This window comes from Amblyomma americanum, chromosome 2 (assembly GCF_052857255.1).
Source record: "Amblyomma americanum isolate KBUSLIRL-KWMA chromosome 2, ASM5285725v1, whole genome shotgun sequence".
Taxonomy (NCBI): Eukaryota; Metazoa; Arthropoda; class Arachnida; order Ixodida; family Ixodidae; genus Amblyomma; species Amblyomma americanum.
Window position 1 is genome coordinate 12,927,509 of NC_135498.1, and position 21,118 is coordinate 12,948,626.

The 21,118-nt window shown below is 47.4% G+C and overlaps 2 protein-coding genes across 2 annotated transcripts in view; one reads left to right on the forward strand and one right to left on the reverse strand.

The window, feature by feature from the left end:
* The window catches only part of LOC144119538 (uncharacterized), a 45,421-nt gene that overhangs the window by 16,103 nt on the left and 8,200 nt on the right, over nucleotides 1-21,118 (reverse strand). The gene's annotated exons all lie outside the window — the stretch shown is intronic.
* LOC144118342 (uncharacterized) lies at nucleotides 6,006-16,491 on the forward strand. Its single transcript, XM_077651292.1, has 8 exons — nucleotides 6,006-6,098; nucleotides 7,537-7,656; nucleotides 8,096-8,176; nucleotides 8,959-9,042; nucleotides 9,989-10,151; nucleotides 14,316-14,483; nucleotides 15,065-15,199; nucleotides 15,863-16,491. Exons 1-8 carry the CDS (start codon nucleotides 6,025-6,027, stop codon nucleotides 15,968-15,970), a joined length of 933 nt encoding a protein of 310 aa, XP_077507418.1. The 5' UTR covers nucleotides 6,006-6,024; the 3' UTR covers nucleotides 15,971-16,491.

Sequence of the window (21,118 nt, forward strand, 5' to 3'; positions counted from 1 at the left end):
CCAGGGCTCCTCTCATCCAAAGTGCGCCGCGGCTGTGTCTGACCAGCCGTCAGCCGATCCCTCGGACAAGGATGAGGAACAGCGCAAGGCCCAAGGTTTCGGCGTCGATGCTTCCGCGCCCGAAGGAGATGCGCGTCAGGTAACCTTAGGCCTCAATGTCCCTCAGCTTTTGCAAGGAGACCGATATGGAGCAAAAAATAATAACCCCAGCTTTCCTCCCGGCACTCAGCAACAGCAGAGCGCTGATGTGACTGATGATGGTCTTCGTGGCAGAAATGAGCGGATGGCCGAGGAGCTCTCGCCTTCGCATCCGGAAACTAGCAAGCCGGCAACTACAAAACCTGCGGAGCCAGAAGCCAAGCGTAAGAGGACACAAGGCAGCTCTCGCGACACAGATGAGCAGGGTCAGCCCCAAGTGTCCAGGATGCCCAGGGTGTCCAAGTCGTCAGTCAAGGGTGGTCGCAAATCAGGCCGTAAGTCTTCAAAAGGTCAGTCCGGAGAAGCCAAGAAAGCGGCGAAGGTTGAACTCAATAGTATACCACGTCCGGAGAGAAGTGGGGGGAGCCTGCCTACCCGGCAGGCACCAGCCAATAAGAAGAAGGCCTTGCGGCTTCCAGAATCCATAGCACCACTTGAAAGCACTACAGATGCACCCGAAAGCACGGAGGCACCTTCAACGGAGACGCCAACGGTGGTGCCGAGTACAGCTGAGAAGTCGACCACCAGTGAATCAGCGCAGCAAGCACAAGACCCGACAAGAAAAACCAACGCCCTGTCACGTCGCACTCTCGGGGACTCTCGGGGGAGCATGTCGCAAGCCAAGCGCAAGCAATCGGGGGTTTCCTTCGACGCGGGCGTCAAGAAACCGGAAGAGGACAAGCCACCGCCCGTGGAGCACGCTGTAAGTGTCGCAGGGCAGAGTACTTTTTGTTTATATTCGAAGAGCCACTTTCCAAACTGCGTGCTTTTTTCATCTCAGGACAAAGCCTTGGTGCCCTTGGAAGAGGTGTCTTCGAAATCCGCACAGAAGAGTCGCTTGTCGACAATCCTCAAGAGTTCCACCTCAGCGACTGCCCGCCGAGCTTCCACTGTTGACTTCGGTCCAGAAAAGTGCGCGTTCATCAGGTGTGCATATTAAAATTTTATCAGTTTTTAAGCACACCTAATATATCAAAGGACCTGCAAGTCCTCACAAAAGCTCTAGGAGACAGCGTATTCAATTAACGCCAGCTGATGAGGACCATGACATGAAACGCTGGATACCTGCTCAGAATACTTTCACATGTTTTTTCTTCTACCATCGTTTTCATTAAAATTGTGAAGCCCTTTGAAAGCTATACAGAAGGCGCCAGCGTATATAAGGGGTTCGTAAGTTAAAAAGGTGCTTTATATTTCACCACTGCGGCCACGCGGTGGCCTGTGACGATAACTATATCGAGCAATAAGGTATAGTCAAGGCAGCAGAAAAAAAGCTAATTTACCATGTGACAGACATCGCGGGTTTGACTCCTGCCAGCTCTTGCTTCCACAACTGTGCACGCCAGTTAAGCATGAAACAATATGGCTCGAAGGGTATAAATGAATGCGGCCGCTTTATGATTGCTTTCAGCGCCCATCGTTGCAGAGGTAATCGTATTCGCTTCACATGATATAACACCTAAGCGGACCAAGCGAAAAAGCAGTTTGTGGCTCTTGCGCGGTTGGTGAAGGAGAGGAGAGAAAATTTCACTTGAATAAGTGGCGGGTCGTTTTTTTTTATTTGCTTATCATCTAAAGAAATCATGCTATCGGATTCTGAAGTGAGAGCTTAATGGAGAGAGCTGCTTCCAGGGAACGGGTGCAAAACGGAATCCTTCGCTCGTCATCTTGACGGAGGTTTTTGGGGACGACAGTGGTGCATATTCTGTTTCATTTAGCGCAGAAGAAAAGATGACAGAAGCAGCGTTTACATGAACTAGACAGCGTTGGGTCGAGTCGTGGGATTGTGCTTAGTTGAGCACGGTCAGCCAGGTCAGTCCCACTCGAGGAGTGCCTGTTTACATGAACTCGATACGAGCGAGTCAACACTTGTGGTGCAGCCTGCGGGGCGCGATCTTACAAGTAGTAAACCACCTCTCGCTTCTGTTTTCCTATTAAGAAAATGCTTTTCCCAAGCCGCGGCTTGATTTGAGCGGCGGCCGCCGCCGCTTCAGTCCGGCCGTGCCCAAACGTGAAAGAGGATTGAAATTAATTTGCGGAGTGGTCTGCCAGTCAACCTACCGCTTGCGGCGAATTGTAACGCTCGAGTCCAGTCGACTCTCCGACCCGACACCACGGCGTTTTCATGAACACATTAACCAGTTTTCGACCCGACAACTCGACTCAACTCGGTCCCGTTGGGATAATGTAAACACGGCAAGCCGCTCCAAACTATATATATATACGGTATCCCGAAGCCAATATTCTTTCTAATTGGTAGGGGCGAGCGAATCTTCGAAACTTTGTAGCAGATTCGATTTTTCGATTATTCGGACGAATAAAATAGAAACTGTTGAAAATTATTCGAAGCGAATTGATTATGGTCTAAACTTGTAGAAAACTTTTCGAATAGCTGGCGCTCGATGGCTGAGTACGTAACCACGTGTTTTCTTTTTTTCTTTACGGGGATCAAATTGGTTGCTGGGCGGCAGTGTTATAGCGCGATTGCACTATTGAACGGGGTCCCACACCAGCTTAGAAATTTGTGCGAACATTGACACTGAGGGCCACCTGAGTGACCGGAGCTGGTTACTGGACATGCTGGTCGAAGCCGCCACGGGACATGGCACGCCAGCTCTCGCAATGCGTAATGGCGATAGCTAGCGTGGCGTTGTCGCCTCGCTCAGCATGTGCCGCCAGGTCTGCAGAAGCCTCCATACTGCAGGATTGCGCGAAGGTCCTCCAGTATGGTCCAAGCTCTGCAGGAAAGCTGCTTCTCGTATGGCAGGATCTACACCAAAGAGGCAGTTTGTAGGCACCCCTCTTTCTCCAGGTAGTGGCTATACATACTCCTCATTTGCGTAACAAAGCAAGCTGCGCTCAGCTCAACCATGGGTACGAGGCGCAATGAATTGGAACATTTGACGTCCGGGAGCATATACAGGAACACTAGCGCTGCCCTGCTCCCTGCGTCGCTCTGTTGGCGGAACAGTTGCAAGGACTCTTGTTCAAATCATTTCGATACAAGGCTAAGAATATGCTTTCGCGCGTCTACTCGGTTTGACTACGTCAAAAACCTGCCACTTTTCACGTAAGCGCCGATGGCCGCCAGTTTACATAGCGTGTTGATCGCTCGTGATGATGTTGCGTAATAAATTTCGGTTGAATCTGCACGGTGGTGCGCATTAGGTGTATCGCGACTTAGCGACGGCCAAACCGTCTAGATCAGGATAAACATTTTGATACTATATCGACGGATAAGGGAAACTCCCGTTACGCGGCCCTACGCATCACTGTGTTCTCTGTGCCTCTGCGGCAGCCCCTCGCAGACGGAAGCAAGCACGCGACCACCCCGGCGGCAGTCTGGACTCTCCGCGGGCAGCATCTCGTCGCAGGGAGAAAGCGACGCCTGGGAGCAGGCCAGGCGACCTTACTCGTTTCGCCGCCTTACGCGCTCCCGAAGCTACTTCGACGAGACTCTCTCGCGAAACTCCATCAGCGGCCGACCGTCTGTGATCGGTGAGCGCCTTGCGGCATCGGACAGCGTGCCGTTACACTCACATTCCGGCGTGGCGCCATAGTCGACACCTTTAGCATACCGTGTACCGTGTTACCGTTAGCGTTACCGATGTACCAGGAGCCCACCCACACCATGCGCAAGCGCAGATCGCTTTTGGAGGCGCCTCGTACCCGGAAGCTGTGGCACCTGCACGCGCGCCTCCAGGACTGGGACCAATCATTGCGTGCTCACTGGCAGTGGGCGGGCTCCCGGTACTCCTGTAACGCTAGCGGCAGCACGGTCCACGGCATGTGTCACATGCGTCGTGAGCCACTCGCATGCTGACGGCATCTTAAACAGGCAATCACTTCCGTCCACTTGTTGCGCCTTTCACGCCCGGGTTTTTGACACGTGGTGTATATAATGCTTTCTATCATTAGCAGACATGCTTCGCTCATGGTCATGCAATGGTCTGTTTCTCGCACTAATCAAAGCGCGGCACGGGAGGACTGCATTGCCCACTATTAGATTGAGCCTCTGCGAGTGTTTTCCTTTCTAATTTCCTGAAATTCCGTCATATTTAGAGATAGTAGATCTAAGTTTGATAGACTGGTTTGAGAAAGACAAAGAAAATGTGCACAGGTGACCTTACGATGCTATGGGACAAAACTGCATTAGTAGTATATTTAGTTTTACATTTTGCTTTTACATTGACCGCATTCACATCGCGTCTTTGAATTTTATTGCGCCCTCGCTCCTTTGTTTCGCGGTCGCGTGGGCTGCCGGTGGTGGTATCTTGGTAGCTTCTGGAGGTCGGTGTGTGGATTATGCAACAGTAGCAGATACATTTTTTCGAGCGGGTGGCCGGAAAGTGCCCCGATCCACTAGGGGCTATGAGGTTAACACACACACAAAGACGACGGCTTTTTCGCCGAAAGAGGAATATATTGCTAACGCGGCAAAAAAAAAAAAATACAGATCATTATGGCCCCTGCCACTAACACTTATACAAAGGGCGCTCCTAACATTCATTCATTAATTCACAGGCCGCGGCTTTGTTTTGTGCGGCGTTGTCTGGTTATGTGCTCATGTGGGTGACATCTTCTGGGTTCTGAATCTTATGAAATTGCTCTGTATTGTCGACCATATGTGTTCCTTACATTTCTTCTATTTCGGCTCCTTGGGAGCTTGGAGGCGTAGCCTGCACTTCAGCCTCCCGTTACCTCTTTTTTGATGGGAGTCTTGCGTTATGATCACTACTGAATGAAGATGTTATTTTTTTCCAGATCTAAGCCGGAGCTATGGCAATGAATGGAGTATAGTGTCGAATATTATAATTTGCCCGGACGCAGTACCAACCGCCTGTATTCTCAACATCCATGCAAGTCAAATGTACATGAAAGTTCGTTTTGCATTACCTGTGTCTTCTGAAATGCGGCCAGAGGCTGTCGAATACTTAACTCTGTTTGCTACTGTCGCTAACGCCGGATAGTTCATTAAAAAGATTGCACCAAAGTATTAGCGGTATACTGGCCGTGACCTTTTAACGCTTAATTAATATCTGGTTTGGTTTGCTTATAGATTTGCAATGTCACTTGGCTGCCTTTTGGTGCAGCAACAAATATTTTCCTCTCTCTTGCGTCTCTTTTTCTTCAGGCAGCCACATAGGAAGCCAGTGCGGGTCTATGACAAAGAAAACAAAGGCCAGGAGGTGAGCGCAATACTGCAATATACGCGCTAAGCCGGTTCGTGTTGCACCTATACTGCCACCATGTGTTCACAACAGGGACGTGCAAGATGGTGAGAAAGGGGAAGGTATTCATCTCGATACTGTCGCTATACGGTGAACGAGCTCAAATTGACCGCGTTCACAGCCGGAAAGGATTAAGAGGCATAGGATTACTCCCTCAACCATTGCTCAACCATTACTCCCTCTGACACTAATCACAAAATAATCGTCAGTCCTTTCCGAACGACGAACCGCTCGTCTCTAAGCCTAAGCGCGGCAGTTAGTCCTATTTTTGTAATTTTTGGCTTTGAGGGCTCGTGATGTGCCACACGTTACCATTGCTCCGTTGCAACGGTATGGCGTTCTCGGCGCATGGTCGAGGCGGGCGTATTTTTATGCTCACTTCTCATGCTGCCGGCTTTGCAGGGACGGCCATGAAGTGTGTCGTGTCCCTTAGTGTCGGCGAAATTCATTAGCGTTCCAGTGTAGTGCACGTCAAACCAGTGGCGTCCTGAAAGCACACTTTCATCCGGTGCTCTGCCCCCAACGGCGAAAATCTCCTCGCCTTCACAGTGCTCGCGAGGACGTCCACAGCGCCTTCCTGCTGGGGCCGTCGCTCATGTGTGTGCTGGGCGGCATCTGCAGCTTCCACGCCGGCGGTAACAAGAGGGCGCTGAGGGTCGTCTCCCACGCGTGAGTATAGCTTTGTATTGATCCTGTGTGGGAAAAGAAGTGCAAAACATCTTTTCTGCTTATTTGATACAAAGTATGGCGTGTTTCTATTACCGCTGTCTCGTTTCGTTAAGGCTGGTTCCAAGGATGTTTGTCTTCATTCTACGAAGATCGTAACGAGAGAGCGGTAGATCCCGCTTTAATTGGAATTTTACTGCTGCTTCGTATTCTCAAGTTCTTTATTCAGATTATAGATCCAGGTGGGTATACGTGTAAAAAGTGAAGGAAAATTACATGACGAATACTGGACTTCCTTTTACAAGGAACGAGCAGAAAATAAGAGAACATCGTCATATAGAATAAAAGAGTAGAATGTGTAAAAGATGCTGCATGATTACACAATTCATTCAGCGTTTTTTATGCATTCTCAGAAAATGTACTTCAAAAGTGTTCCATTCTTGCCTCAAGGGTGCTTACAGTAAAGAGGTACAAATTGCATGCGAAGTGCTTCTTCCAAAAATTGCTTCTCAGCAAGTAGATCATTTAACAAGCTGGCAAGCTTTTTCGCATAAGTCCAACTACCAGCGTGAATGCTTTCATCTAAACCGTTCGTTGAGCATCTGCAGCAACAGTGTTTAAGCATTGGTTTAGTGCCTACCACGATTAAGATGATCATTTGTTTGCGTAATCGTGTCTAAAAGCCTCGCACTTTGCAGCCAGCCAATTAAGAGAAGCTTGAACAACGGCCACGCTTTTTTTTCGTGAGACCAAGCCAAAATGATGCATACGCTACTCTGCATTGCTTGATGTGACGGTAAACGTAAGCTTCGAGACAAAATGTACTATTCGGCGAAATCAGGCAGGTCAGGGTACCAAGAATCATCTGCCTCATGAGGCAGGTGATTCTAAATGATGCAGATGAAAGGAAACGGAAACTAAAAAAAAAGAAATATCACCCTCTGCATTAAGAGCCCCAAAGACGTGGGAGGAGTACGGGCCTTAGTCATGCCTTAAAGTTCTTGTACAGAAATGACGTTTCTAATGTACCATTATATTTATTATTGTCAGTTGCTAGTGCCTTCAGGGCATACGCAGCTTTCGGCGAAATCGGCCATGCAATGCAGCGTAAAACGTTCACAGGGAGCTGCGCGCGGCCTTGGGATCCCAACGTCACTCATGCGTCATTTTTAACCTCTCGTCGACAGGGGCCGTTTGTAAACGCTATCGCTTGCAAGATGTTTGATGTCACTAGTGAAAAAATTTTGAAGCCAGTTCACCAGTAGCGGCCATCCACATGATGGCAGTATAGGTATAGTCAAGGCGACACCTAAGTTGCCCTCAGGACTGAATGCATGCTATATAAAGACATGAATAAGCGCGCTTCAAGATGCGGCAGCCTCTCACGAAGCGAGTAGGCGCGGTGTCGGTACTCAAGGGCCCACGCTTAACCATATCGCAGAGCGGACGTCACCTCTCCCCCGATGACCAGCGTCACATGGGCGATGGTGACATTACCCGGGGCCGTGTTGGCGCTCGTCTCCTGCAGCGCGGTCATTTGGCTTCTCTACGTGAGGCCGCAGTGAGTTTGCTTTCCTGCCTTGCCTCCACTGCGCAAGCGAAAAAAGGCGAATCGAGAAGTTGCCATTTTGGGGAATGGCGCACTCCCTGTGCAAAAGTAGGTAATAGGTTTAAGGCTAAATAACTGGGTAGATCACGCTCAGAGAGGTGCCACATTTCACATCGAAAATTTGGTCAAAATGTTTACCCCAATTCGCTTTTCGGCCTTAATCAAAGAAAATAATGAGTCCGTTAATTATAAGGACCCAAAGGGTTGCTAAGAATTGACAAAATTATCGGGTCATCTGTATAGCCAAGTGTGTGGGTAAGGTGGTAAACGCTGCCTGTCTGCAACGGCCAGCGTATTGTTCCGACTTCTAAAGGTGCGTTTATGAACGTTTTTCCGATTCATATCGATTTGGTGCAAGTGCAATCCACCCTCGGCGTTTCTTGCGTCGCAGTGATCCGGACCCGTTCTCACCGGAAAACCTCTCCGTCATGAGAGCTGCTCGGGAACGGCGAGCGGGTCGGCAAAGACAAAGGTCAGCCTCCCTCGCGTATTTTGCATACAGCGCGCTTTACAGCGCCTCACGATGAGCTCAAGCCTCGCATATTTTTAGGAGGCTTAGGTTAGGCGCGCTGCCAACCTCTCAACGCATGATGATGTTCGTATCACAGCAATTGCAGTTGACAGAAACCATCCACAAGGCGGAAAGAAATGCCTCTAAAATTCTTTCTGTTTCAAGACAGCTGCTCGCTGTCGGTAACGTCATGTGGTCAGTCACGTGATGGTGACGTGACGGTGGCATTTGTGTCATGCGGTGTCACATGACGCTCTACGTATACGACGCCGCTCTCGCCCTTTCCCGGATTGTGTGCTCCCTCTTTGTTTTTCAATCTTTAATTTTCGCGCTATGGTTGCGTGACCTTTTAACGCCATCACCCTCTTGACCTGGTCACGTCACCTAGTGTCACCTTGTGACATTGTAGCTGTCTCGCTGGAATCATGTGATCTTGTGACGTCATTGCCATCTCAGCATTACTTACATCGAATGATATGAAGTGTAATGTTGAGAGGGCAGTGACATCCGTCACAAGGATGTGATGTGAAGTCTAATGCTAAGATGACAGTGACGTCACAAGGCCATGTGACCCTGGCAAGAGTGCGATGGCGTCACAAGGTGTCACGCAATAATGATAAATCGATTACATACGAACAAGAAATGAGCTATACAGCACCCGCTGCTTAATTTGTGATTCGCCGCATGGCTGTTTGCTTGTTTGAAAGGAATGGACATCTTTTGTGGGCGCCTCCACTGCGCAGGGGCGTGGAGTTTGCCAGCGCTATGTACGTAGCCATCTTCAGCTTGGCGTACGCACCTTCGCTTCTGCTCGGCATCGATCCCCGGTGAGTCACGGCTATATGCATTACCTGCCACTCCTCCAGCCTATAACAAAGCAACGATAGTACACAACCTGATAGTATAGCGATTGTTCAGAAGTTTTAATGATAATGAAATCACAGGCAAGCCTCAGGCAATCATTTGGGTATGAGAGTTTCAACGGGTCTGCCGACACTGGTGTCAAGTATTAATGCTTCTCTGAAATGATATGGAAGAATGGGTGCCTCTCAGAACGGTTTGCCGTAAAATGACACGTTTATCTAAAAGAAAAAAGTTTGTACTACTGCCATGCTGATTTTATGCGATGCAACGTGTAGCAAAAACCTGTGCTTACATGCCGTAGTTATCAACTTCGTGACAAGTACGCCTCTCTGTTTGGCAAGAAGATTTAAGTAGATTGTCAGCACCTGAGCTCGTATCCTCCACAGCGACCGGGACATGCGATAGCTTTATGTTGACAAAACGACTCCAAAATAATGAGCCCTGCCTGCATCGAACAAAAGGTACGACGGCAGTTTTCTTTCTCACCCTTCTCCTTTTCTAGGACCTGATATCTCTCAGGCCTGTACCCGAAATAAAAGCTCGGGCTGCGCCATTGCATGCTTCACGGGCAGGTCTTTTCATCTATTGTATGCCCTACGTTCGGACACATTTCATAACGATTCGCCAGCTTCCACGGCTGCCGAACGACGTGCCTTATTGAATTGTCATCGCATGATTTAAAATTGCAAATATCTGTAACCATCGTTAAGAAATGTTTTTACGCTTCACTGTCTGAAGTGTTATACGCTCTGGGATCGACATCACCGGGGGCAGTTGGGAAGTGCGAACCTATTGAGGAATCTTCACGAAGCATCATCCCCGCCTTTTATATACCACCTTGCGTGCTTAGCACAGTTTATCGCGGAACTGGTGAGGCGTTGAGAGCATGACTCAGATGAGAACGTGCAGGATGGCTCTACTGGGGGCGCTGGCATCCATGATGCTGGCTACCAGCCTGCTGACGTCGTGCCTGCGGGCGGCTTTCGACTTCGTCCGGTCCATCTGGGAGCTGCTGCCCTGGGGAATCCTCCTGCTTCTCGGAGCCACGCAGGTCGCTTCCAGGCTGATGCAGGCACGCCACTGTGTATTCATTTGAGTGTAGCATTGCACTTTTAGCGTGACCACAAGGCCGCTTATTTAAAGGGGCTACGAAATGGGCTCCGAATAAAGTTGGGGTATGCCTAGGATATTAAAGGACGCTGCTACAAATATCCTCCAGAAAGAATTCTTTTTAACGCGTTTTGTGGAAGCTGAGTTATCTGTAGACAAAATTTGAATTTACGCGCCATCGCACTTTTCTCCTCTCGTCCCTTCTTGCACGCTGAAATGCTCGCGCACCGCCGGCCCCATCCACTCGGTCCCTCCGCCGGCTGCCGACGCGCGCGGGAGGAGGGGGAAGAGGGGCGGAGTGTCCAGCCGCTGCCAAGGCAGCTGCGTGACGTCAGAAAGAGACGTCATGGCGAACCAATGACAGCCCTCCGCTGCTTACGCAACGAGCGCTGCATGACACGTTGCGAGCGGATTCGGGCGAAAGCTCGGCACCGCAGGTCGCCGCGAGGCGTGGAAGCGAGAATTTTTAGAAATATATTGTAAATAATCGGTGCATTTTTGAGGCCCTGTACGGGGGCATGAACACTCGGTGGCCTATACGCTACATGATGCAAGCATATTATAGTCAACTGAATGCGTATCTCAAAGGTTTCTCAATGCGTATCTGTAAACCGTGTGTTATATAGCAGAATGACAGTTCTGCATGGCGTTCCCCAGGGATCCATTTTAGGACCATTGCTATTCCTGGTATACATTAATCATATAACGAAAATACCCGTTTCTCCCGAAGTAATAATGTATGCCGACGATACAAATGTTTTTTTCAAGGTCCAGACAAATGAATCCCTGGAGAAAGCAGTCAACACTTACCTTTCTAATCTCTCTACATGGCTGCGAATGAATCGGCTAGGTCTAAATACTAGTAAAACTAAATGCGTAATTTTTAAGCCAGTCAATAAAAAGCACTCATACGCAATGAATATAAAGATTGAAAACACCCTGCTCACCCAAGTAAGTGAACAAAAATTTCTGTGAATCTGCTTCTCTGAGGATCTTTCATGGACATGTTATGTTATTTCATCTTGACATGGGGTACGACGACATATTCTAACTACAAAAGGTTATTGGTCCTACAAAAAAGAATGTTAAGAATGTGCGAAAACTTCCACGGAAACATCAGAAACTTACCCTCACAATCGCTTTTCATAAAATATGCTATGCTCCGGGCCGGCCAGGTATACTATTTCATATTACTACTATGGATTCATAAACACTAACTTTATACTACGTCCCCAGGTAATTCATCTCGCTATTCAATCCGAAATCCTACACTTAGACTGCCAGCTATAAGAACAAACTACGGGCGACAAACGTTAAACATTCAAGCAATTAAGACGTTGAACAGAACAGATATCAATGTTGATTTCAAAAATCTCTTGTCTGTTTAAAAAAAAAATGCAAGAATGTTTTCATTTCTGGCAGTATTTTCTTTGCTTTGTGAAGACATTGTGTGATTTCGTGTGCGTGTAGTTTCCTATCAAGAAGCAAATGTTCATTTTGTACAACATACACTGAAGTGCATTTGCATGTGTTTTTCATGCGATTTCGTTTAATTTCTTTTTCTGATGAGCAAAATATTTCTTTGGCTCACAAGTGCAATGCCGCTTGCCGAATTATAGTAATTAAATTCTTGTGCTGAATTTGTATTGGGGGGGGGGGGGGGAGGGGCGGGGGGCGAGGCCCCTTCAGGCGTTGTTACGCCTGTATCTCCGGCCCCCCTTAGACTTCTTCTAAGAAACAAATAAAGGAAAAAAAAAACCTCAAACAGCCTCTTCAGGGACCTTTGAAGACCTGAACGCACAGAAAGGAGCTGTGTGTGTGTTCTCATCTCGGCGTCCCTTCCTGTGTTCTCGCTAATAGTGTCATTCAGTGCATAAGCAAGTCGCCCAAACCGCTATGCTTTTCTCTAGGAAATCTCTCAATGAAATCGCTTGGAGAGTCATGCGTTTTTGTTAAGGAGAGGTTACTCGTTCAGGCCGACACAGCTGCCTATATAACATATTGTACTTATAGCTGCCTACAGTATGGATATTGCTGTTCGCTTTAAATTCGCGGCAAACAAAAAAGATAGCATCAGCGAAACGAAGTCAAATGTGAGTCCTGTATTTCAACTCATTTTTTTTTCAATTCCTTCAAGGAACGTGTTCGCATATTTTCCGGCAACCATAACAGCTGTAGAAGGCAGGGAGCCAGTTGAGAAGGCGAGAGTGGGGCAAGACACGGGAACAATTTACAAATCATCGCCAATAATTTTTATTCTCAATATAAAAAAAAACAAATGTGCAGAATTATTCCCTACCGTGTTGGGATCTTGCTCACCAAATATGAAAAGGCCAGCTAAATACATTGAAATGTAAAGAAATTTAAAGCTTCAAAATGTCGCATTTTGTCCCACCCAAGGACGCAAAATGAGACAGTGTATCCGACTATAATCCTTGCAGAGAATATACACGGAGTTTGTTCCATGTCATGGACATCTGTGAATGTTTGCGAGCCTAATGACTGACAGTATAATTGGAGAGACGTGGGACAGGCTTTTGCCCTGCAGTTGGCGTAGTGAGATGATGACGACTATGATGTCTTCAGACCGAACCATGGATTTGTTCCATAGCCCACTATGTCTATGCAATTTTACCACCGGGCTCTGCGTGAAACATGACTACGTGACATTTCTGAATTTCCTGCCTTCATCGCAACTTTTTTTTCTGTTTTAATGTCAACAATCGTCGCTATTTCTCTCAGCCGAGTTGTATAGACATGCGATTTGATTCGATTCGCAGAGCGTGAACATGAAGTTTTTGATGTGATAGTAGTCTAACTGAGCAGAGCATGCTTCATTGAGAGAATTTGTGAAAAAGCTGTTCATGGCACCGTTCAGAATGCGTCGTTGAGACATTTTATACTGTTTCCACCTTTGATATCTTTTCTTTTCTTTTGCTATATATACTCAGGTGGGCGCCTTCATTAGCACCGAAACACTTAATGGTACCAGCGCTGCTTGCGTCTCTCTAGAGCTTACTTCACGTCTTTAGCGCGCTAGTAGACGTTAATTTTCTTTTTGAACATTTAGATTATCATACAGAGGGGAATAACACGGGTAGAGCTTTTCACCAAGGTATAAACCTCTTACATTTAATTCAACCCAGCCAGAACATCACAACGTCGCGTTTTGCCCCACCTGCAGCCTGCTGCTAAATTAAGTAATTACCCGAGGGTATGAAATAGTGAACTTCTCATACGCTAGGACTAATAACCAATTGTAATAACTGAACTCTTATTGTAATCGTAATAACTAAATTAACGTCACGTTTTTCCCCGTGTCGCGTTTTGCCCGACTCTCCAACAAATGTGAGAAAATTTGCTGGTGTGTATTTTAAAAGAAGGTTACTTTGAGATCAGTGGAAGAACCTTCTGCCCAACAGTGGACCTAACCTGGCTAATGCTGGTAATGACGGCGATTGGTAAGGTGATGATGACAATAGTGATAGCGGTGATACCTTCCGAATGCCTACCACTATATACACTGCCAACGTACACGACGGCGCTTAATTCGTGCCTTGTGTCTTCAGCTTTCAGCATCCCTTTCTTGCTATCCCCTTCTTTGCTGGTGAAAAGATCGGATGGCTGTCACAGTGCCTTGGAGGCCGAACTCGCGTAGCTGAGGAAGAAGCGGTTCAAGTGCATTTCGATATGTTGTGGTACTCACTGCTGACTCGGGAGCAACACTTCTGACATCTTCCCGCTTGCCCTAAAGATTACTAGGCAACCGCGGCAGTGATCGCAGCCATCGCAGGGCTGTTTGTCGGGGTACTTGCAGTTCTTAAAGAACTCTTACGCAGCAGTTATTGCTAGACGAAGTATCAGAGAGCTGGGAGTACTACACAACTTCAACAACTAGAGTTATACGTACGGTGACGTGCATAATTGACATTGTCGCTGTATTGTTAATCAGTAAGAACTACTCTGTTTAAGCTTGGTGTTTGATTTCAGTCTGTTAGAAGTTAACACTGGTCATCTGGGAAGGCCAAAATGTTTACAAGACATTGGACAACATACATCCACAGATACATATTGCCGCAAGCGAAATTTGAGCGGGATTTGATGGTTTTTTTTTTGCTGTTGGCAGGTGTACGACCTTCCACGCGAAGCATTCAAGATGGTGTCCCCCTCTTTCTGGAAGGAACGCAGTTCGATCGAGGTCCAGGCCATACTGGCCGTCGCCGCCTCGCTCATGGCTGAGACGGCGGACAAGCAGCTGCTGGTCGAGATGATGGCGCCTGTAGTAGTGCACATCGTGAGTGCGCAACGATCGCGAAGCGAAACGTCACTGCGTTGTCGTCGAGCATAGCGCAATGAAAGAAAGGGGACTCCAAGCATGGAGGTGTCCGACTGGAGTTTTTACTCACTCCTCCAGCCGCCATGTATTCATACGGAATGTTGCATCGTGTTAAAAAAGAAAAAAAGAATCACAGGCCGATTACGATACTCGGTAATGCGCTACTACAGCGCAGCTGTTATTTGTGAAATCCAGTTTCTACCCATGGAAGTGATAACGTTGTTAATGATGTTACATTGATTATGTTTTTAAGTTATTGCTCATTGTAAGGTCAGTGCCAAGGTTCTTGTTCTTGACTTATCGACGCTGAGATCAACAACGAATAACCTGGAAGAGGAACTGTCAACGCCGTGTTAGTTATAGCAGGTAGTCGCGAGACGTCACGGGCGCCATTTTGTTGTCCAAGGTGCAGCTTGTTGTCCAGAGTGACGCCAAAGTTGCCTACAGCAAACACATTACTGTCTCGTTTTCGTGTAGAAGAGGTATCTTGTTATCATTTACCCTACAGGGGGACATTTTTGACCTCTGGTTTCGTGCAGGCCGAGATGCAGGGCATGTACCCGACGTACTACGCAATCCCGGTGATCGTCGGTGCCTCGTCCAATGTCGTCATGCCGGCGTCGGCTCCGCTTGCCATCCTACACGACATGGCTCGGATCTCCTTCGGAAAGTTGGTGAGCAAAGGGCGCCATATTCATTTGCATGTCCTGGCAGTGGCGACTGACTGCGCATTACTGCAGGGATGCGAGTGTGTTCTCACGTTCCCATGGGTAAAGGAAGTAGGCACTTGGTCTACGCAGCTATTATTGTGTAGTGTTTCCACAACTGCTTGCACATCTGGTCACACTAGGTTCGCAAGCACGAGCCACTTCTGCGTAAGAAAACTGCTCACACCCCTCGAGATACCTAAATGAATCCGCACACCACATCGAATCGCCTGTTTTGGGCCGGGTTAGTTATGTCTGTTCTTTTATTCCAATAAAGTTTAAAATTTAAAATTTATAATATTAACCTAGTTTTTAATTGCCAGAGAGTCGCAGCGCGTGAAATAACCTCCCTCTCTCCCTATGCAATATTGGTAGGGGAAGTGAATAAATATGCAAATAATAATTAAATCACCAGAAGCCACCTATGTGCGTAATCTGAGCTCGAGCAAGCAATCAGTTTCTCTGAGCAACGCAACGACCTGGAATTTGACAGCAAAACTCAGTGTGTGCTTCCGACTCGTATACTTCAGTGTTACCTTTCACTTCATGCTACTAAAGCATTCTCTTTTATGCTGCCTCGACCTATATCATTCACGTAGCCTGAGAGAACATCGCCTTTTTTTTTCGCAGCTTCTGTTTGGCCTGTTCATCAAGATTATCGTCCTGAGCATGGCCATCATGACAGTCAACATAGCTGGCAAAGCCGACATGCTTGTCAGCGATGCGCCAGCCGAATGAGCCGCATCGTTTCTAGGCAGCAGTGCTCCCGTGTCCATAGCCGTGCCTTTAGAGCGCGAGCTAAGCACCAATCAGGACATGGTGTTTCTCGTGTTTGGACAGTTCGTTTGCCCGCAGTGCGATGATTTACGAACCCATCTCCGAAGCTTTTTAGTTTTATTTTCTTAAGTTTTCGATGTTTCGCGTTGTTGTATTGAATATGGTGCAAAAGCAAGGTATGAGCCAAAGCTCTCGCGTCATCTTTACCTTGCATCAGAGTTTAATAGTAAGGTTAGTTGTTTTATTAGTTGTTTTATACCACTGAACCGCATGACTACTGCCGACGTTTTGTTTCAGTTCTATATTCTAGCTTTGATATATGCGAATGAATGCTGTGATTGAAATGCCAGAACCACCGAGGTGAGGTGTGGATTCCACCTTAACCGCAGACAATGTTATGCACGTTCTTCTTTCAACTCCTGTGTTGTATATTCGGCTGCAGTGTGGACCATACTGTGGAAACAATCTTCCAGGGTTAACTGCATTGTAAAATGGAGTGAACACAAACGAAGGACGTAGCCGAAATCAAGGAAACGATACTGTTGCCTTTGTTTAAACTCTGCTGTAGAGAATGTGTACTTCGCCGCAACTTGTCCTTGAGTTCATTTGTGTACCTCTAGTTGACTGCTTGATGGTAATGCGAACACCCAAACATGTAGAAACGTATGCATGTTCGTGCGCCAGTTGCACGCAAATGGTTTGGAGAAGGCCAGGGTGTGGACTGCGTCATAGGTGCGTTTGTTAGTGCTTGACGCTTATGTAATTCCACAAAATTGCATTTATTCATACGTCGGGAAAACTAAATTGCTGGTTGCGAAAAGTGTAGCCTGTCGTTCGTCCTTCGTGACTGTTGATCTGCCAACCCAGGTGAAACCTGGGTTGGCAGATCAACAATTACTGTCAACAAGCCGGATTACTAATATTCTATTCTGCAACAAATGATAAAGGTCAAAAATACAGTTTATATAGTTATGCCTAAGTAAACCTTGGTGGGCAGCTAACTACTATCACCAATCCGGATTAGAATATTACCTTCCCAAATGATAGCAAATGATAATGACCAAAAATACAGTTTAGATCGTTATGATTCAGTTATTTAAACCCGAGAGTGGTGAGCATTAAAATGTGAGCGAAAGCTACATATTACGGCAACATTTCCTGTGTTTTCGGTACAACAATATCCGTGGACCGGCCGTTTCGGAAAAACCTTGATTTTTGCCTTTTGCCCTCTGCAGCAAGACACTGTGTTGTCTGAATTTCTTGAATGAAAAAAAACACTTCCACGTGTAACTGTGTGCAGGCACGAAATGCTTCTGAGCTGCTTTTATAGGGTGCACATTTTGGTCCATACCTTCATTACCCATGTAATCCTTTCAAGCTTGCCAGCGTCAAAGGCTTGCCGCAAGATACGGCCGTCATCTGGTACTATTTTAGAGCAGCGGCTCTGCTACTCTCTAGCAAAACCTCAAGGTCAGGTCGCTCCGAAGAATGTCCAAGCGGCGGAGCGAGGATGTGGCTGTGACGCTTACTTAGACCGCAAGACGCACTTGCCGATGTTTAGTGAAGAGCCAAGCCGGCGCTTTATCGATCATACGATCCGCCCGGCCCAGTGTGTGACCGTGACTAACCGATTTCAGAGACTTTACGGACAATCCATTTGACCACGTTTGTGCAGGGTGTGATAGAGCCTTCGCTCTCTAAACCTTTAGTTCAGCCGGGTTGAACCCCAACCCATTTTGTTCGGCTTATGTTGTTTGTGTAGTAGGAAAGCTATTAGCATACGGGTGGTATCGAGAGAAAGCAAGATATCCAACGACAGGAAACAGTCCGGCAGCCGTTGTCACTGTATTTCACTGGACCAGGCGCGCGATGAAGTGCAGCGTCGATTATGCTGGAATTGCAGAAGCCGGCGGCTTCAGGGAGCCGACATGTACCGAGCCTGCATGTGCCGCGCTATACATGTAGGCGTTCTAGGCGGCTTTGTTTCACTACGGCCCTTCTTGGAAGGTCCTGACGCTTTTGGAAAAATGGGTTCTGTTGACTTTTACCTTGCTAACCGGCCCGCTTCCGAGAGCCATCAATGAAGCTCAGTGTGGCGACAGTAGACTCGGAGGGGTTGACTCATGCAGACACTGCGCACGTGCATCGATGTGTTCTGTGTGAGCAGTGCCTGGTAGTACTTAGTTCTCTTCGAGGTTTCGTCAGGTGACATCGTCGCCTGCGCATCCGACGTTTTTCTTTCCATCCTGTGCACTAGGAGGAGGAGGAGGAAAAACTTTATATTTGATATTAAAATGTGTTATTAGCGGTCGCGGGCTGTCTTCATCTTCCGATGAGTTATTGCAGCCCGTCTTAACAGGGTTGGGGCCCCTGGTCCAGGGCTCCACTGAGGTATGCCGCCAGGTAGGCTCTCCGCACCAATCCGCGCTGGACGGCCGGGTCCTCGCTAGAGAGCATCCCCTCCCACTGTTCCGCACTCGAGTTTTTGTTTATTGCAGCTAGATCCTTGTTTTTCTGACACACCCACGTTATGTGCATTAACGTGGGTTTTTCTCCACACCACGGACATTTGCTGCTGTATTGCGTGGGGTAGATTTTACTTCAGGTATTTAGATTAGGGAAAGTCCCCGTTTGCAGCAGCCTCCAGCCTACTGCATCTTGTTGGTGTAGGCTGTTATGGGGTGGCGGATATTTGAGTCGCGTTCCCCTGTGATAGTTTAGAATGTCTGAGTAGCTCAGGGGTACCGGGTCTGCTGCTGGGTTGTCGAGGTCAGTTTGAGTGGAGGCTCGGAGGTGAGTGGGAGAGTTTCAGGCGAAATTGCCTAATGGCTCCTTCAGTGCATTAACGGCCAGTTTACTAGAGTCTGTGAAAAAAATCGTTCCGCTAAGGCACACTGGCTGTGTCTGAATCAAACCTACACTCTAAACAATACGGCGATGTAGCAGTAGAAAGGGGGTAAGCTGTCTTCTAGCGCACTACCCTTTATAAAAGGGAATGCGCTAGAGGACAGCTTACCCCCTTTTTACTCCTTTCTGTTTCTTTAGGGAGGGTGAGGGAACGCTCTTTTTAGGGAGACTCTAGGGAAGGTTGGTGAATAGGGGGCAGTGACGGCAGCGTTGCATCGGTGAATAATGCGTTTTTTTCTGCCGTGATCTAGGACAGTTGACACAGTGCGCTGAATCGTCATCTAATGTTGCAGAGCATTAGAGGAATGTCAGTATGAAGGTTGCGGAGAATGCATGTTTCTGCCGTCTCGAGAGAGGGATAGTGTTGAGGGACTTTGCCTGATGTTCTTGTAGTATTCGGCCATTTGATCTGTGGGCGTCGCGGCGTCTTCCGTTCTCGTTGGAGGGAAGAAATCTGCGCTTCCCTGAAGCACCAGGCGCCCGCAGTCTAGTGTAAGGACCCCATATTTTACCTTGCGCGCCTACAGCACCTGTATGAGGACATGGCTTATAACTACTTGCATCATTTCGCTTTATGCATGAGGCGCCATTTTTGGTTGTTCGGGCTCCACAATAGTCAGCAGACATTTTTCCTGAAATTATTTTATTGCATAGCATTAGAGGTCCCGTTCTTGAGTGTCGCAAAAAAGCAGGGGACGATGAGATTAATTCAAATAAATTCAATGCAGTTAACACCTGCCCATCCTGAGACTGCGCATCGGCTCATTGGGCGAGAGATAGGCAGCCTCCCGAAGAAATACATGCGCAAAAATGAGATTTACATGAGCTTGGAAAGGGCACCCCGTGTTTCACAATCTCCACCGGTGGCTGTGTTTGAAACAGCCACCGTGGTAACGCACCACTTAACCGCTGCGCCATTAGTGGTATGTGGATTTCCCGCGATCTATGAATATATGAAAGAAGGGAGTAGCAGAGAGGGAGGCCTCCGGCTCTAGTATAGATCCTGGTATCTATAATGCTGTCGCATTGTACTGTTAAGCGTAAGTTAAGCGTCGTCCAAGTTTTTCTTTTCCGCACTCAACAACATTGGAATGTGCCGCACTTCTCCCACGGTCGCCTTGTAAACTGATATGTAATACATTTGTTTCTGAATGAGTCGTACAATGGTGTCAGAATGTCGCCACGCCAACATTCTGCCGTTCTATGGTCGAAACGTCGAGAAACTGTTTCAAACGTTGGTCTACGTCTGTACCATAACTGACCGTGCCAAAAAGGCTTTCTTTTTGTTGAAATATATAATATGTATGTATTACGTTCATTGCATTCACAAACTCATTCCCTCAGATACCGAATATACAGAGGGTTTGAGCGGTAACAAGGACGAAGGCCTGGCAAGTCTGCACGTGCACCTGACGCTTGCTCAGTTTGCCAACGAAAAACACGACGAGGAAAAAGTCTGCTCTCTAGCCCTTCTTCCCTGGTTTCGGAGAGCTCGCCATGGGTAAGTTTAGCAAGTTCGCCTAAACTCGCCATTGACCGGAACAGTTCTGTACCGGAGAAGGACTACAGATGAGCCGAGACAGACCCGCCGCGGAGGCTCAGTGGTTAGGGCGCTCGAATACTGATCCGGAGTTTCCGGGTTCGAACCAGACTGCGGGGCTGCGTTTTTATGGAGGAAAAACGCTAAGGCGCCCGTGTGCTGTGCGATGTCAGTGCACGTTAGAGATCCCCCCGTGGTCGAAATTAATCCGGAGCCCTCCACTACGGCACCTCTTTCTTCTTTCACGCCCTCCTTTATCCCTTCCATTACGGCGCGGTTCAGCTGTCCAACGATATATGAGACAGAAACTGTTCCATTTCCTTTGCACAAAAACCAATTATTATTATTATTATTATTATTATTATTATTATTATTATTATTATTATTATTATTATTAATATTATTATTATTATTATTATTATTATTATTATTATTATTATTATTATTATTATTATTATTATTATTATGAGCCGAGACAGCTAAAGGCGATAGTTTTCGGCTCCTGGGGCTGTTTATGAGCAGTTCTTGCAAAGAAGTACCGTTCTTAACCAGGGGGGTGCCCACCGGCGTGGCCGGTGTGAACAGCTTCTTCTCTAAAGGAAAAGATGCAGTTCATAAATCTGCGAACGTATATGACGACAGTGCTGTAGTTGCGGGAGAGA